Below are 18095 nucleotides of genomic sequence, written 5' to 3' on the forward strand. Positions count from 1 at the left end.
ATATTCCTTTTATAGAGTTCAAAAATAATGAGACATTGTTTAGGCATACATATATGTGATGAAACTTTGTTTTTTAAATAGGAGGGGAATGGTAAACACACAACTCAGGACACAGTAACCTCTGAGAAGAAGTCAGGGGAATATGACAGAAGCACACTGGTAGATGTTAGTTATCATTAACGTCCTGACTCTAGAACTGTACTGTGAGTGGGTATTTGTCAGGTAAGTAAAAAATCAAAATAATAGGCTACAGAGGTCCATACCTAAATCGAAAATGACAGTATGAACCAAGATAATGATTAGTCCAATTCTGTGCTTTTAAAAGAAAGGATTGAGGGGTTAAGTGTAGTCTGCTTTGGAGTGAAGGATTAAATGAAATAATTCATGTTTGACATACAGCAAAATGCTTATACATGTTAGCTACTACCCAAACGGTATGATCTACCTGAACTTATTACAGAATAAAAGACATTTTAAAATTTAAAATCTCTTCTCACTCTAAACCAACTTCTTCCCAAAGCAATTTACCAAAGCAGAAACCATACCTAACAAGACGAGAGAGACTGCCTCAGCAAGCCAGAGGCACAGCAGGACTCTCGGTTCCATCCCAATTCTCCTCCCACTAGACCCAGTATGTCACACACTTGTTTTTGTTCTGACATTCTCTACCTTCATCAATTTTTTTGCCTTAAATGTGTACCACATTTATTATCCAAAAAATGTTGTTTCTAAAAGGGAAGGTTTTAATCGCTGCAGCCAATTAAAAAAAAAACTATCACAAATCATAAATAGACGGTAACCAAAAAATTTAATACAGTGAAAGCCAAAGAGTATTGGCTTGTCTATCAGAGACTGAGGTTGATATTACTCTATTATTAAAAAAAAAAGGAAAACAGTCCCACCACACTTAAATAAACCTTTTAACTTGATAAAAATGCAAAAAGTTTTGAGAATGGAATAACTTTAATTTAATGTCATGTCTGTGAAACAACTAAATTTATCTTACATACCAGGGGCAAGTTCCACACTTTGGAAAAAGCTACACTACCTCCGGCTACCTCCCTATTAAAAAAATTATTACTTTCTTCAACAAATTGGCTAAGATTGAATAGAGAACATGTAACTGTTTTCAAAAATTTGCTGAAATTGAAGGATTAGAAATGCTAAGGATCCATGCTATCCAATACAGGAACCACTAGCCACATGTGGCTATTTAAATTAAATAAAATTAAAAATTTAGTTCCTCAGTACCCAAGCCACGTTTCAAGTACTCATTAGCCAAAAAGCAACAGAGAAGCTACCACACTGGACAGCACAAACAGAGCATATCCACCACCACAGAAAGCTCCACTGGAAGCATGCTTTAGATTCTGAAAGGATTCTAATAAGGCTCAAAGGGTGGCAAATGGAAATAAGGACAATTTTAGCAGGAAAAAGTATCTCGCAATAAAGTAATAAAAAGATTTGGAAAGAACTGTGAGAGACAGAGAATTAAAAGCTAGTAGGAAAAATATACTTTCTTTTTCTACAATTCTTTTATAGTCTGATGATTTCAAAAGCTGGAGATGTACTAAAGCAGGCAGGAATTCTTTCCCTACTCAGGTTATTATTGTAATTGAGGAATGGACTTAAAAATTTCAAAAGAAAATAAGGTTAAGAGACCGGGGCCATACCTGAATGCATATTGGCAAATGCTTAATGCTTACTGTCTACAAAACACTGTTTCAACATATGAGCCTATGAAAACTCTCACAATTACCTTACCTTCATTAATGAAGCAATAAGGAAAGCATGCTCAAATAATAAACAGAATATCAATAAAATCTCTCCTTAAAAATAATAGGTTTTATATAAAGAATTTTCATTTACCATCCCCTGATCACTTTAAAATGTTTAGGATTTCTCCCCTACCCTTACATGATCTCACCATCCCTGTGGATTTATTGCTTTGTTGCAAAAATATCTAAAAAGGGCATTTTCCAGTTCATTTAACACACCACTCAAATTTTCAAAGTCTGATTTTAACTATGTAGATATTTCGCAAAACTTCCCAATATATAGGTTATACAACCTTTAAGTTGGCTAATACTCCTTATATATATCTCATTTAGCTCCCAAAATAGATCCAGACATTCAATTCTAAGGCCTAGGTTCCTTTTCCTCAGCTTTCCTCTTCTCCCTAAGGTTTTGCTAAAACCTTACCGTTTTCTGCCTTCTGCTTTACCTCCTTTTTTTATTCCAATCTTCTATGAAACCCTCCTTTTCCTCGAAAGTAAATCAAGACTTATACATAAATAAATCCATTTATATACAATTTTCATGCAAAAGTAATTTACGGATGGGAAAAGATTACTGTCTTCATTAGCACAGATACTCACCCTAAAAGATTTGCTCTAAGTCATATAAGTAAATGGTAGAACTGAGACTAGAATCTGTTTCCTTTTCTTTTCTACAAAACTTTGCAGATTTCCTAGAGTGCCAATTAGCATAATTGCATTCTTTCCAACACAGGTAATTCACCTATATAAATTGTATGATCCACTGGTTTTCATAGAAACAACAAATTTTAAATTTAAGATCCCTCTATGTATTTCTTGCCTATATATAATATAAATAAGTGTACATAGGAAAATTTTTTCTAGAGGCAATTTCCTGTCATCTTCCAAGTTTTCTATAATGTGATTATATTGTTTTGTACTTCAAAAGTTTCTATTAATCTTTGCTAGATCCAGATGTTCCTCCTTTTCATTTGAAAATGGCGGCTGCTATAATCACAGTGCACAATCACGCCCTTGACTCTGGAGCAATGCTGTCATGTAGCCCAATGCTGCCTTGCACCACAGCACTTCCTCCCAAGAATGTGCCACCCGACCGAGAGACACATAATGCCATAGGATATAAAGACGCAAAGATTTTGTGGTTTAAAAGCTTTCCATTTTTTCCCAAGATAAATAATTTAAAACATTTCATTTGGAAATACAACTATATTAGTGATTAAAATGCAATAGTCAAATGAATCTTGGAGACAGTTTACTAGATTTCAAAATGATTATATACTTTTTAAAGGGTGGTTTGGGATGCATTCCCTTATCATTCGGAGCAATTTAGCAAAGAAATGTGAGAAGCAATGATGTAACATTTATTATCTATAGCTACAGCAATTCAAATCTGAATTCCCCTGGAATTCCTCACAACTCGACCTTGAAATGCACTCCCCTGAGGATCCTGTACCTTTCAGTATGATCTCTTATTTTCATGAAATCATAAGCTGAACATAAACGTAAATCCTCAGTACCAATAAGGAGGTACATGTTTAGACGACAACCTCCCATATACTGCACTTAGTTTAGAACAGGGGATTTTTAACTACAAGGGTCTTGACCAGCATTATGTGTTTGAATTGAATAGAACAGAAGAGAATACAAAAGTCAGCCTGTGTCATCACAGTAAGTCTAAGTTGCTTTATGAAAGGTTTTGTGTGTGTGTGTATGTGTGTGTAGAAAGGCATGTATGTATGTATACTACGTCAAAAGGTGTGATGTATTTGTTACTGTAACAGTCAAAAGTTTAAAACCCACTGTTTTAGGGCACAGGTTTTGGAGTCTAAATCGATAAAATAATTTTAAGACAATGCTGGTAAACATTCAAATATTAGCTATCATTTAATTATATACTGTGAGCTATATAAAAAACATCAAGGTACTAAAGAACAAAAATGGAATCTAAGAAATATGAAAATGAATTTTATTTATAAATAATCCACAACAGAAAAGAATGAATTTTTGGAAGCAGCAATTCACATCAAGAATTTAAAAAAAAACACTTATACTCTGACACAGTTTATCTCACTCCTGTAAATTCATCCTAAGAAATTCGTTGAACAGAAGCAAACAATTATATGCAAAAAAAGGATGCTCATTACAATGTTATTTATAACAGCCAAGAGCTGGAAATTTAGTGTTCACTAAGATGATAGATGTGTAATCTTGAAGTACAACTTGATGAAATATTACAAGCATTAAAATAATCACTACAAAAAATTAAGTAAAAGCATAGCATTTTTTAAGTATATCAGGTAAAAGTGAATAATAAGCATTTGTATGTATACTAAACAAATAAAAATATATATGTATGGAACTAGAAGCAACTAGTTGTGTTGGGTTTTTAATTGATTTCATTCTTTCTTTGATGTAATTATTGCTCCTTGTCCTCCCCAAACAAAGAAAACTCAGTGTCTTAATCCATTCGGGCTGCTATAACAAAATACCAGAGATGGGTAACTCATAAACAACAGAAATTCACTTCTTACAATGTTGGAGGCTGGGAAGTCCAAGATCAAGGCACCAGCAGGGTCGGGTGAGGGCCTTCTTTTCAGGTTCACAGCCAGAGACCTTGTGCTATGTCCTTACCCAGTGGAAGGGGCTAGGGATCTCTCTAGAGCCTCAAGGCACCAATCTCATTCAAGAGGGCTCCACCCTCATGACTTAGGCACCTGTGAAAAGGCCCCACCTCCTAACATCATCTTTGGGGGTTAGGATTCAACATATGAATTTGAGGGGGACACAAACATTCAGACCATAGCAGTCAGTTAAAAGGATTCCAGCTCAGTTTCACTGTTTTCCTCCTCCTATAGCTAAACCTATTTGAGACAGGGTAAACATAAAAATGGGACAACTAGAAGCTAGCCGGTAGACAGCCACATGCAAAAGAATGAAAGGAGACCATTATCTTACACCATACACAAAAATTAACTCAAAATGGACTAATGACTGGAATGTAAGCCCTGAAACCATGAAATTTCTAGAAGTAAACATAGGCAGTATGCTCTTAGACATCGGTCTTAGCAGCATAATTTCAAGTACCATGTCTGACCAGGCAAGGGAAACAATAGAAAAAATAAACAAATGGGACTATATCAAACTAAAAAGCTTCTGCACAGCAAAGGAAACCATCAACAAAACAAAAGGACAACCTAACAATTGGGAGAAGGTATTTGCAAACCATATATCTAATAAGGGGTTAATATCCAAAATATACAAAGAACTCATACATCTCAACAACAAAAAAATCTAACAACTCAATTAAAAAACGGGCAAAAGACCTGAACTAACATTTCTCCAATGAAGATATACAGATGGCCAACAGGAACATGAAAAGATGTTCAACATCATTAACTACGAGGGAAATGCAAATCAAAACTACAATGAGATATCACCTCACTCCTGTCAAAATGGCTATAATTAACAAGTGTTGGAGAGGATGTGGAGAGAAGTTAAGCCTCAAACGCTGCTTGTGGGAGTACAAACTGGTGCGGCCACTGTGGGAAACAGCATAGAGATTCCTCAAAAAAGTAATAAAATAACTACCATACGATCCAGCTATTCCACTGCTGGGTATTTATCCAAAGAACAAGAAAACACAAATGCATAAAGATACATGCTCCCCTATGTTCACTGTATCATTATTCATAATAGCCAGGACTTGGAAGCAACCTAGGTGCCCATCAAGGGACGAATGGATAAAGAAGATGTAGTATATATACACAATGGAATACTACTCAGCCATAAGAAATGACGAAATCCGGCCATTTGTGACAACATGGATGGACCTCGAGGGTTTTATGCTAAGTGAGATAAGTCAGAGAGAGAAAATCAAATACCATACAATTCCACTCATAAGTGGAAGATAAAAACGACGAAAAACACACACATAGAAATGGAGATTGGACCAGTGGTTACCAGAGGGAAAGGGGGGAGCAAGGAGGGCGAAAGGGAGAATTAAGCACGTGTGTGGGGTGATGGATTATAATTAGTCTTTGGGGGGTGAATATGATGTAATCTACACAGAAATTGAAATATAATGAAGTACACCTGAAAGTTACATAATGTTATAAACCAATGTTACCACAATAATAATTAAATAAAAGTAGCCAGATACAAAAGAGAGAGAGAAAAAAAAGAAGTTAGCCAGTAATTATAAGTCAAACTATTTTTATTTGATGTATGCTGGTGCTTAGTACACATTATATAAGATTCAACCGCAAGAGGGTCTATATAATACCAGATAAACCTTTCCTTTTGGGCTCACTTACAAGCTAAGCTTGTTCTCTCCTGAACTATCAAGACAAGGAAAAATTGCTAAGGAAAACTAAGGTGTTTGGAAGCTAGCTTGTCTCAGTCATTCATCTCCTGTCTCTCCCCTTGCTTTTTAAAATGATAATACAGAGTTGAAGAACATCTTAATCTGACATACTTAGTAAAGTTATTTGTTAACTTTATTATGTGGTAACAAATAAGTTATTTGTTAATGTTCTTAACTCTTACTAAGTTAATTAAGTTTGGTTTTTTGGATCAGATAACTCTCAAGAGAAAAAATATATACATTTTTCATCATATTTTTAACTTCCTGATTTATGTTCATTCAAGATCTTGATTCATAGATAACTTCAAATTCATTCCCAAACCAAGTTTCAGTAATTATGTATCTAAGGCAATCATTTTTGAATTAACAAATTATACTGCTTCAGAATAAGGCTAAACATCAGGCTAAATCAAAATATAAACAAATTTTTGCTTTAGTTGTTGATGACTATAAAATGAACCAAACATTTTACAGACTGTTAGCTGCCTGAATTAAAGTTAACAGACTAAATCAAGAGCAATGAACTGCCAGCTAGCAGATCTATCTCACCTATCAACAGAGATTCTAGTTGATACCAGTTATAAAAAACTAAATGTCTAAATCTTTAATAAGCTGAAAAAATCTTCCTCTCCCTTTCTCTCCCACAAAGTAGATTTTTGCCTTCCATTCAGTATTTGAAAGCTCTTGTATTCAACTCTGGGAAAGATGGCTTTTTCCTTTGAAAATGACAAAGAGACATCAAATCTACTTATACTTCCAAAACATGCTCAGGTATTAAAATTGCTTTAATTAACAAGATCTAGAAATATACTCCTTCTATAACTAAATAGTTGTATCTTCAATCAGTCTTGGCTCAGAACACGGAAGAAAATGTTCACAATATATATTTAGATTATTTTCTTCTTGTTGGAATTTTTAGATTTTTTTCTGAAAAGCTGCCCTTTAATATTTAAACTGAAATATAATTTTACCAACAGGTCAGTAATTCTTCTTAAAAAGTAACCCTACCTTCAGGCTAAATGAAAATGAACACGGATTATTTCATGAGCCTAGTACCTTTCTTCTCAAGAAATAAAAGTTCTTTTTAATATTCTCCTATCGCTAATCAAAAAATGTTACTGAGGGAAGGGAGGTTACATTTATCTTAACATCCCTCTGAAGTAGGGACATATTATCCTGGTTTTACAGATGGGGAATCAAGCACAAAGACAGGTTATGTGATTTGCCAAAGTCTTAATGCCACAGTCAGCAGTAACCACAAGATCACATTAATTGTGAACACCAAGTTAATTGTAGAAATTAGAGATCCTATCATATCCAATACTCTCAACTTCTGCCAGCTAAACCCTTCCCTTTTCTTCTCCTCCTCCCTGACACTCGATTCTTCAACCTCCAATTCCAAAATCCCTACTCCTCTCTCTTTAAATTGCAGAGGCAGATGTTAACATTCATACTCCCACCCTACGTCACTCATCCCACAGACACATTAAATACACTGAGGCTGGCTCGGGATTCCTCTCCACCTCAACTCCTGATACCAACCCAGTAACCCGAACAGCCATACTCTTGACCCTTTTTAATATCTTAGCAGATCTTGGCTCCTCTACTCCAATAACCTGTTTCTGCTTTTATCTTCCCTCATGTTATCACTTCGGAGTCTGTGTTCTCTGATCAAAATCTATCTTTCGATTTTCCCCACTTCCACTCTACATGCTCTTTTTTTTTTTTTTTTTTCACTCTACATGCTCTTTAACAAAACTTCCAGTCCCTCCAAACAGCTGTCAATACTGTGTGTCTACCTATCACTTCAAGCTTATTTTTTTCTTTAGAATCTAGTCTGGGCATTAGTCTGGCCTCACACCACTGTATGAGGTACAATGTGGTATAAATACAGTGCAATTTAAATCTCAGCTCTACCACTTACTCCCTTGTGTGGCTGTAGGAAAGTTACTAAACCTCTCTTAGGTCTCATTTATCTCATCTGTAAACTATGGATAATACTTGGCTCACCGGGTCGTTAGAAGGATTAAATCTAGCCCAGCGTCTCATAAGCAATAAAACAGTTTGACAGACTCCTCTTTCCTGGGCCTTGCTCTACTCACCTTTCCTTAAATCTTTTTTTCTCTTCCTCTCCACTACTGACATCACCTCATCCAACAAGTCATCTCAACGCCCAACTTCCCCCTGAATGAGTATCATCTTACTCTTTGCTGTCTCCACTTCATCACTTCCTATTCTGTCTTTAATACTTTCCTCTGAACTCTGCTACCTCTCAAGACTTGTCGTCTTTTAGTGTCTCATCTTAGTCTGCCTTAAAAAGGCTGCTGTTTCTTGCTGTTCTTTCCATTACTATATAATATTCTCCTTGGGCAATTTTCCACTGGCTTCAACGATTACATATGCTGAAGACGTCACCTCTAACCCTACATTCATAACCTTCTTTAGGCACCAAAACTACATGTAGTTAAAATGCCTTATGAGACATTTTCTCCTTGATACCTAGGACATGAAACTACAAACTTAAAAAACATCAAAATTGAGTTATTTTCCCATCAAAAACCTTCTCTGCCTCTTTCCATTTAAAACCATCACAGCAGCCCAAATTTAAAATGTTGCAGTCATTCCACACTCTTCCTACTCCTTCCTTCACAATCAAGTAATCATTCTTACTGGACATCTGAACTGCCTCACAAATTCATTCCCAACCGTTCCAAATGCACCACTTCCAGCCATGTTTTGCCTTATGCAAGCTTCCTCATCAATTATTGTTCATTTTTTTCTGCCTCCAATCAACGGCCCAAATAAGTCCCAGTATTCAGCTTTCTACACAAATTTGATATCCCCCTCTCACTTAAAATAATGGTTCCCCACTGCCTACATGATAAACTTAAGCTGGTTTTCATTAAGCATCCTTACTGACCTAAGAGTTTTGGTGAAGAATGAGGGAGGATATCTTGAAAAACAAATTTTCTTTGAACTCTTAGTCCTTTATCTGAAAAATTAATGGGAACTCTGTTCAAAATTAACGTTATTACTGACCAGTTAAATACATTTTCCTCAACTTTGCAAGAAAAACTGATTTCCAGAAGCTTCTGTCACATACATCTGTGGGTCTCACGCTCCAGTCCTAGCCACCACCCTTTGCCCCAAGGGTGTGGATACATATTAAGCACAAACCTAGATTACTCACAATCTGGCCCCCAATGCTTTTCTTATCCCCCTCACCACTCCTTCAAACAAGTGTATTCAGAAAGCTACTTTTTTCAAACAAACTTTCCTTTTCTCCTTTTATGCTTGTTTTTGTTTTATTTTTTCCCTCTCTTCTTGGAATGCCCTTCCCCTTTCCACTGCCCTCCTCTCTGGGTGATTCCTAAAATGCCACCTCTTTTCTGAAGCCTTCCCTCACACACAGCTCCCAACCTGCCATCCATCCCCAGGCAGCATCACTTTCTCCTTGAGCCCTGAAGAACTTCATAAGCAGAGCACTTATCACATTTCAGAGGGATCTAGTTCCCTTGTTGGATAGTGAAAGCAGTTATCAGGTTTTACTTATCTTTCTATCTCGAGGGCCAAGGAGAAGTCAAGTGCCTCGTAGACACTCAAATGTCACTAAACCGAAATTCTTGAAGAAAAAGTTACTAATGGATCTGTCCTGAAAAACAAACAAATCCATATATATGTAATGCAGCAACTAAAATTCTGAAATGCTTTTACATATTATCAAGGGTTCAAACCCAGAACTGATCCCTAATTCCAATCGCAAAATATCAATGTAATATACAATACAACAGTAAAAAAAAGTTGGTGACTTTATGACAAAATTAACAAAATACTCTAATCTGGTGAAACTTTCAATAACTTTGAAAAAAGTAGCATCAGAAAAGTCACAATTCACTGAATTCCACCTAAATTTTTAGTAATCTTACTATAGGATACTAATACAGAGAAGTCATTAGCAAATACTGTGTTATTTGTGAAAGGAATCTTTAATCAAGTGAACAAACAAGATGCATCTAATCATACGCAATAGTATCATTAAATCTGACCAGGAAAACAATGACATTCTACATTCCAAGCGATAATTGCCTTTATCTAAACTATAATCCCTGTTATATAGATAAAATTTAGAAATAAAATACACAACTGATATTAGATTAAAATCTAATTTGCAATTACTCTTGAATTTACTAAAGCTTATTCTTTGCATCTAAATGCAGAAAGAAAATGCCTCCCAAGATAATTCAAAAATTTCAGATAGAAAGTAATTTGTACCAGTCCATCCTACACTTATGAGTAACAGGAATAATACACTAAATGTAGATTTTGGAAGTACAAACAAAATCACTTACGATTCTAGAACTCTTCAACTAAAAGAAATCCTAAAGTTGACCAAATCCAGCACTTTCATTTTAAATCAGAGAAACCAAAAAGGCTAAAATTCTACGGAGGAGAAAAGTAATATAAACCTATATTTACGAACATTTATAGTATAAATCTGTATGTTATGAACATTTACTTCCATATTACAGGTAGAGATGGATGACAATATTGCATTTCTGGCATTTAAGACTGTATCACTTCTCCTCCTTAATCTTCCAAGGTGATAAACGACATTGATTTTCTCATGTTGATCCATTCTTGCAATCTCAAGACAAACCCGGTCTGACTGTGAGGCTTTGTTTTGTTTTCAGTTCACTGAATTGGGTTTGATTTGCTACTTCTTGAAATTTCTCAGCCATTATCTCTGAATATTTCCTCTCCTCCATTATCTCTTCTTTTGGAACTGTTAACTCTATGCTGGACTTGTTCATTTTATCCTTCATGTTTCTTAATCTTCCTATTTTATATCTCTATCTCTGTGTTTGGCCTTCTGGGCCTCAGTCTACAGCGGGAGATTTTTAATCTTTGTGCCACTGACCTCTTCAGGAGTCTAGTAAAGCCTATGGCCTCCATTCTCAGAACAGTATTAAAAGCTTAAAACAAAATACATAGGATTACAAAAGAAAGCAACAAAATGATTATCAAAATATGTTTTATTTTGATATAGTAATATAATGTGCTTTATTAAAATATTAAGGGGCCAGCCCCAAGGCAAAGTGGTTAAAGTTCCACATGCTCCTCTCCCAGGGCCCAGGTTCACAGGTTCGGATCCCCGGTGCGGACCTGCTCCACTCATGGTGTGTGGAGGCATCCCACACATAAAACAGAGGAAGATTGGCACAGATGTTAGCTCAGGGATAATCTTCCTCAAGCAAAAAAAAAAGGAAGGTTGGCAATGGATGTCAGCTCAGAGTGAATCTTCCTCACCAAAAAAAAAAATACATATATATATTAAAATACAAGCTCTAGCAATGGTTTAATAACGATAATAATTTCAAATTTGTGATGACTGTGCTATTTCAAGATATCTGTAATAACTGAACAGCAACTGTACTATAAAAAAAATATCTAATTTCTACTGGGTATCAGGTTGAACTGTATCCCTCCAAAAAAATATGTTTGGTACCAGTACCTGAGAACACGACCTTATTTAGAATAGGGTTGCTGCAGGGGTAATTAGTTAAGAGAAGGGCATACTGGCATAGAGTGAGCTCCTAACCCAATAACGACTTGAGTCCTTACAAGAAGATCGCCAGGTGAAAACAGAGACACACAGAGAGAACACCATGTGATGATGAAGGCAGAGAATGGAATTAGGCAGCTGCCAGCCAAGAAATACCAAAGATTGCCATCAAGCAGAAGCTAGGAAGAGGCAAGGAAGGATTCCACTACTGGTTTCAGAGGGACCACGGCCCTGCCAACACCTTGATTTTGGAATTCCAAACTCGAGAAATGTGACGCAATAAATTTCCGTTGTTTTAAGCCATCCAGTTTGAGGTACGTACTTTTGTTATGGCAGCTCTAGGAAACTAAGACAACTGCTGTCACAAGTACTCATACATAATGCTGCGATCATTTGTTGGCATTTCTTTCAATTACGAATATAAACGAGTTTCAGTTAGAGATTAGCAAAAACACTCTAAATTCTAAGAACACTATGTCTAAAGCTATTTAACACATCAGTCTAAGATTCCTTACTTTTTGATACTTTTTTTTTTTCTAGGAAGATTAGCCCTGAGCTAACATCCGTGCCCATCTTCCTCTGTTTTACGTGGGACACCTGCCACAGCACAGCTTGACAAGCGGGGCATAGGTCCGCACCTGGGATTCGAACCTGTGAAGCCCGGGCCGCCGAAGCGGAACATGTGACCTTAACTGCTGTGCCACCCGGCCGGCCCCCAAAATTCATTACTAATGAACTATGTTTTAACAAAAATAACGAACTCTATTTAAACGGAAATACATCAATAATTGTTTTTTCATTTCAAACCATTCTGAGTGCCACAGAAACAACACTGCAGGCATTTGTCCATGACTTTGGTTCTGGACTCTAAAATAAGATGCAGCTATAACACAAAACTTGCATAAACAGCTAATTAAATCTAAATATTAAACAATGAAAAAAGCCATCTACATTAACTTCTTTAATTAAATGTAAAATTATCGCTTAGTGTTAGATTAATATGATTTGTATGAATAATCAAATGAAAAGACTTACTTCTGATACTTCTTGGCCAATAAGGCATGAGGGCTGGTATCTTGTTAGCATATTCCTCTCAGAACTACTCAAGTTGGTGTTTAAGCCCAACAGCCTTTTGCTCACTTATTCACCCACAGGCCATATTTATTTAAAAAAAAAAAAAAAAAAAAAAAGAGCATTACAAAGTTCTCTGTCTGTGATGTATACATATATTACCAAAGACACATGGCTTTTAAGCCTAAAATAAGAAAGTCTTAAAAAAATTATGACTGTACCAACTGTTTCCAAATTTTTTATCTTGGTTCCTCAAAATTCATGCTTTTACTTTATCATCCTACCAGATCTCTACTGGAAGTCTCTCATTTACTTAAATGTCAAAAACAGTATCATAAAAGTAATCAATTAAAAATATGTATGTTATATATCTAGTGACTTGCAATGTGTCTATCACTGTATTACTTTAGGGTAATTTAGCCCAGGAAGGGCCCACACTGATGCTTAGTTCAAATTCCTTGATTTACAAATGAGTAAACCGAGACCCACGGAGGCTGTCACTTACCCAGAATCGCAGAATAAACCAGTGACAGCTAAGACAGAAACGTATCTCCCAGTTCTAAGTCCAACACTCTGTGTATTATACTACACCGCATAAAAGTTGCTAAGAGATAAATAAATTACCTGCAAATGCCTTTTGTATGATCACTTCAATTCCATTTATAATATAGTATTTAAAAACACTCCAGCTGCCCAAAAACAACCTAACAAGTTTTTTGTTTTTTTAAAAAATTGATTTCATTTTACCATCCAGCACATTTTAAAAATAGGAATGAGATCTCATTTCCACCTTCAAAACTGGCAAAAATTTTTTGAAAGAGAACTGGACATTTCAAGGCATAAGTACTCTCATACACTGAGTTTTTTCTTATCTAGAGGGCAATTTAAAATTTGCTTTTTTTTAAAACTCCATCCCCAGACTATGTCAAGAAAAAAGTAATAGATCTGGATGAAGACAGAACTCAGGATCAAACGCAGCATTGTTCAGAAATAACAGAAATACCCAGCAACAGCAGACTGATTAAAACTAATGTATGCTATACACTGAATATAATGTACCCATTAAAAACTATGTTCTAGGAAATAACGACATAGGAAAATATTCACAATATATTAGGATATGATAGTACGCAACTCCACTCTGCTGAGAACACACATGTATAAATTACATAATACGTGTGTAAAGTATCACAGTGCCTGGCACATAATAAAAATCCAACAAATAAATACAATTCCTCGTCAACACCATAGGAAAAGAAAGGTTTAATTACATACCAAATGTTAAGATTTACTGTTATGTGTGGTAGAAATGCAAATCCTAAATTATTATTACTTATTCACTTTAAAGACCATTTTGTACATTATCTGAAATAAACCATTACTCTTGCATGAAGGGAATTATTTTTTAGAATGGTACTTTTAATGCAGTTCCAGTTCCTAATGAAGACTGGAAAAGAAAAGCAGACTTTTAGCACCCCTTCCCCAAGTTTGGCATAGCATAAGACAAAGTCTTACACATAACAGATCCTTCACTAGTTCTTGATTAAATATATACTCACAATCAGCCTCTGAGAGCTTTCTATCCCTACACAGAACTCTAATTTCAAATAATAGAGCATGTACTAGAGAATTTCAAAATGCAGCCTCTGAAGGCCTTACTGGATTTTTCCACAACAGCTATCTAGAAAGGGTAACCGTTTCCAAAGATACTGGTGATTTAACTTTTTAAAGATTGAAATCAGGTGAAAAAACATTCGAGTGTTAAGAACAGTCTGTACTGTAATTAAATTCCTGTTCACTGTGGCTTTAAAAAAAAAAAAAGGAAGAAAATATATACAGAAGGTCCAAATAAAATCCATATTTCAGGGCAGTTTTAAATCACACTAAGGCTGTAGGGGTGTCTGCCATAATAGATCTCTTTTGTTTCTTCATTATATGATCATAAATGATAAACTGCCATTTCAAAACATTACTTTACATATTAAAGATGAGATATACAAATTATCGGAATAAAAGGTACATTCCAAAGAAGTTCATTCTTTGTGGTTTAGTTAAGGCACACACAATGTTGGCTCTAATAAAACTGATTACCAGATGATCACTTTCTAAAATAAAAAAAACTTACTCCCCCAAGAGTTTATCCCCATTAAGAGTTAATATCTCATAGTGAAATATCATATGCTAAAACATATTACTCTTGTCCTACCAAAGCTAATATAACAAAGACCCTAGAATATAAATTAATAAAACAGGATAAATTTGTGAAAACAGAATTCTAAAAATCTGGGTGAGTGAAGTAATTTCCAAATTGTCCCATACTAAGTAAAAAAAAAAAAAAAAAAGAAGTAAGCCCCCCAGTAAAAATTGCCATTAAGTGTTTCAAATATCAACATCTTTGGAATCAAACTACTGGGAATATTTACAAATTTTTAGTGTAACAGCAGAATCACCCACAGATAGCACTACACCAAAAACTTGCACCCTCAATTTGTCCATGGCAAGTATTACAAAAAGACCCCATCTAGAAACAATATATTTTACACTCGTCAATTCACATTCCCTCATTTGCTGCATCCCAAAAGGAGGTATTCAATATTTTACTTTAAATATCGTAATTAGTCTTGGCCCATCTCTAAAATAGAACTTTGATCCAGGCTACTTTCTTAAAAAAAGATACCAGTAGAAATTATTGTTATTCCGTTCAGGATTTTTAGCAGTTTTTCTCCTAACTCAGCGTTATCTGAGATACTTCTTGATCTTTCTCAAAGTAGGTCTAATCTGCGGAAGGCAACGAGACAGTGTACTGCACTGTGAATGGACAGCCAGGTATTTTATGAATGGAGGCAATCACGTGATCCCAGCACCTCCCCGAACTGATATTTCCCACATAACTGTGTCAACATTCTGAGAACAGGGGTAGTTGTTTGTGTGTGCGTAGGTTTTTGAATTTAACCTAGAACTTCGAATTCTCCTTACTGCCTGAACTCAGAAATCTACATGAAGACCGAGAGTCAAGCTTCGAATTTTTTTCTTGGGAAATTCTTTCAAGATGTCCAAGGTGATGGATGTTTAATTATTTTTTTATGAATGAAGAGTGTGCTATGCAAATGAGGGCGATTCACAAAAAGAGAGAGAACATGGCGGCCACTTCTGCTTCCAGACTGCACTGACACTGCAGCAATCTACCTTCTCCCACAGCCGCTCAGCAGAAGAGCGTGCTGGGGGGGCGGCGGGGGGAGGAGAAACGCTGCTGGGCATTTCTCAAGCTATTTTATGTTAAATAGGCCTAGGTTTTGGACTTTAAAGTTTTCTCAAAACGGTCTGACTCGAGGAATGCACTTTATTTAAAGGAATGCCTCCTAGGACTAGTCCTAACTCACTTAACTCTTTCCAACCCTCCAAAGATAAACAAAATTGGAACTTAATTACAAGAAAAAGGCTGCTAATATTCTGCATGGAATTAAATCCCATCTCAAAGAAAACTGTTAGTGCACCATTAGTCCTCCAGGCGGCTGTTATGTCAAAGCAAAATATCTAAAAGGCAAAGTATTTCGTTTGAAAAACATTAAGGACAGCCCAAATAAACAAAAACTTAAACCGGGATGTTCTAGAAGTTAATGAATGAAGCCATCAGCATGTTCAACAATGTAAACACTGTTAGATCAACGTAAATGGTGTGTTTCCACATAGCCAAAGGATAAAAAAATTAGCATTCAAAATTCTTCTATGCTCCTGATCAAGACATGTCCGGTATTCGCAAAGGTAAAATATAATAGTTCCACATCTCCCACACTCCAGGTGTCCTTAATGCTATTAAACGCTAAAAATGTTTCCCTAGCCCCATTTTTTGCAAGAATCTTACAGGTCATAAGTTTAAAAGGAGGGGGAAGGGGGAGGCTTAATCGGTATTTAACAGTCACTGACTCATCGAATTAAGATTCAAGAGCAGTTTGCTGCAGAAGGTGCTCCCACACGTTAGTTTCCAAGTGAAATAGCTATAAAGGAAGCAGGATGGATATTCAGGGGGTGATGATTGGCATGCTAAGAAGAAAAAGGACAGGCCAGGGGTCTTCCAGGCTCAGGGGTAATTTCTACCCCGCCTCCATCCATCCACATCACTCCATCTCACGGACAATAATTGCCATCCCACCCCAACACTCAATGCCCTCCCTCAGAAGAAAGCAATTAAACGCGGGGGGTGGGGGGTGGGTTTGCTGCCATTAAGTAAAATGGCTCAAGAAATGAAATGTTCTCTCCAGAACAAGATGCACCGAACTCTCTCAGGGCTGCAAGCTTTCCGGCACCCGAGTCTCCGAGGGGTCTGGGGGAGTGCTGAGGAACGATGAGGGGGAGGAGGGTTGGGGGGGGCGAGGAATCAAGATCAATGAGGCTCTTACTCGTTGTCAGAAGTCGCCGTCTCCTCGCTCATCTTTCCCTCACCGTGATCCGATCTGGAGATGGAGGAGCAACAGCAGGCGGAGGAGCAGCAGCAGCAGCAGCACCGAGGGGCAGGAGGCAGTGGCGGCCGGGGGGGCGCGGGGGCAGCGGCTCAGGGGCCTCACCATGGTGGATGCCTCACCCGGAACGGGGCCCCCCCAGCCGGGAACCCCGGCCACCCCCGCAGGGGGGTGGCGGCAACAACCTCGGCCGTGGCGACCCCAGCCTCTTCCCCCGCCTCAGCGTCCAGCCAGGGGATCCGAGGAGGGTGGGTGGGAAGGAAACCAGGCCGGCCGGGGGGCTGCGAGGCGGACTGGAGAGCGGCTGCTCCGGCCGCTGGGGTGGAGCGCGGCGGGGTCCGGCCAGGAAGGAGCGGGCGGGCGGGCGGAGAACCCGGGAGCAGAGGCGGCGCTTCCCTCAGGGATGCGGCGAGGAGGAAGCAGAGCTCCGCTCGGTGGGGGCCGGCGGGGGGGTGCCGAGCCCAGGCTCCGGGCGGCGGCGGCGCGGTCCCGCCGGAGCCCACCCCACCATCTCCCGCCTCGCCGCCGCTGCCCGCTCAGCCCCCGCTGGCGACCGGGGCGGTCCTCAGGCGCGAGCAGACCCGGCGACGGGCCTCACCGCAACGGATTCCTCCAGACACGCTCCAGCCCGGACGAGTCCAGAGGCGGGAGGAGGGGGCGGCGGGAGGCTGGGGCCGCCGAGCCGATCGCCCCCGCCCCGGCCGGAGGAGAGCGGGCGCGCCGCGGGGCAGGGTCCCGAGCCGCGGCGGGCGAGTGGGGAGCGCAGCCGCGGGGGCCCCGGCAGCCGTGCCCAGCAGCAGCGCGGCGGGCCAGCTCCTCACGCCCGCTAGAGGGGAGCGCGAGGGGGGCGGCGGAAGCGCTCA

The 18095-nt window shown here is 38.2% G+C and overlaps 1 protein-coding gene across 2 annotated transcripts in view; it reads right to left on the minus strand.

The window, feature by feature from the left end:
• SPRED1 (sprouty related EVH1 domain containing 1) overlaps window positions 1–17617 on the minus strand; it is a 118944-nt gene extending 101327 nt beyond the window's left edge. Inside the window, exons 1-2 of one of the 2 annotated variants that reach the window (XM_008534205.2) lie at window positions 15453–15624; window positions 12740–12843 (exon numbers count right to left, since the gene is read on the minus strand). Coding sequence is in view for 1 of the 2 variants with exons in the window: in XM_070625661.1 (XP_070481762.1) it covers window positions 17173–17204 (32 nt within the window). In the remaining variant the exon portion in view is untranslated. Of the gene's footprint in view, window positions 1–12739; window positions 12844–15452; window positions 15625–17172 lie in introns of those variants that run through there. The other variant, XM_070625661.1, reaches the window with a different exon arrangement.
• Between the last annotated feature and the right edge of the window lie 478 nt (window positions 17618–18095).

Source organism: Equus przewalskii, chromosome 1 (assembly GCF_037783145.1).
Source record: "Equus przewalskii isolate Varuska chromosome 1, EquPr2, whole genome shotgun sequence".
Lineage (NCBI taxonomy): Eukaryota > Metazoa > Chordata > Mammalia > Perissodactyla > Equidae > Equus > Equus przewalskii.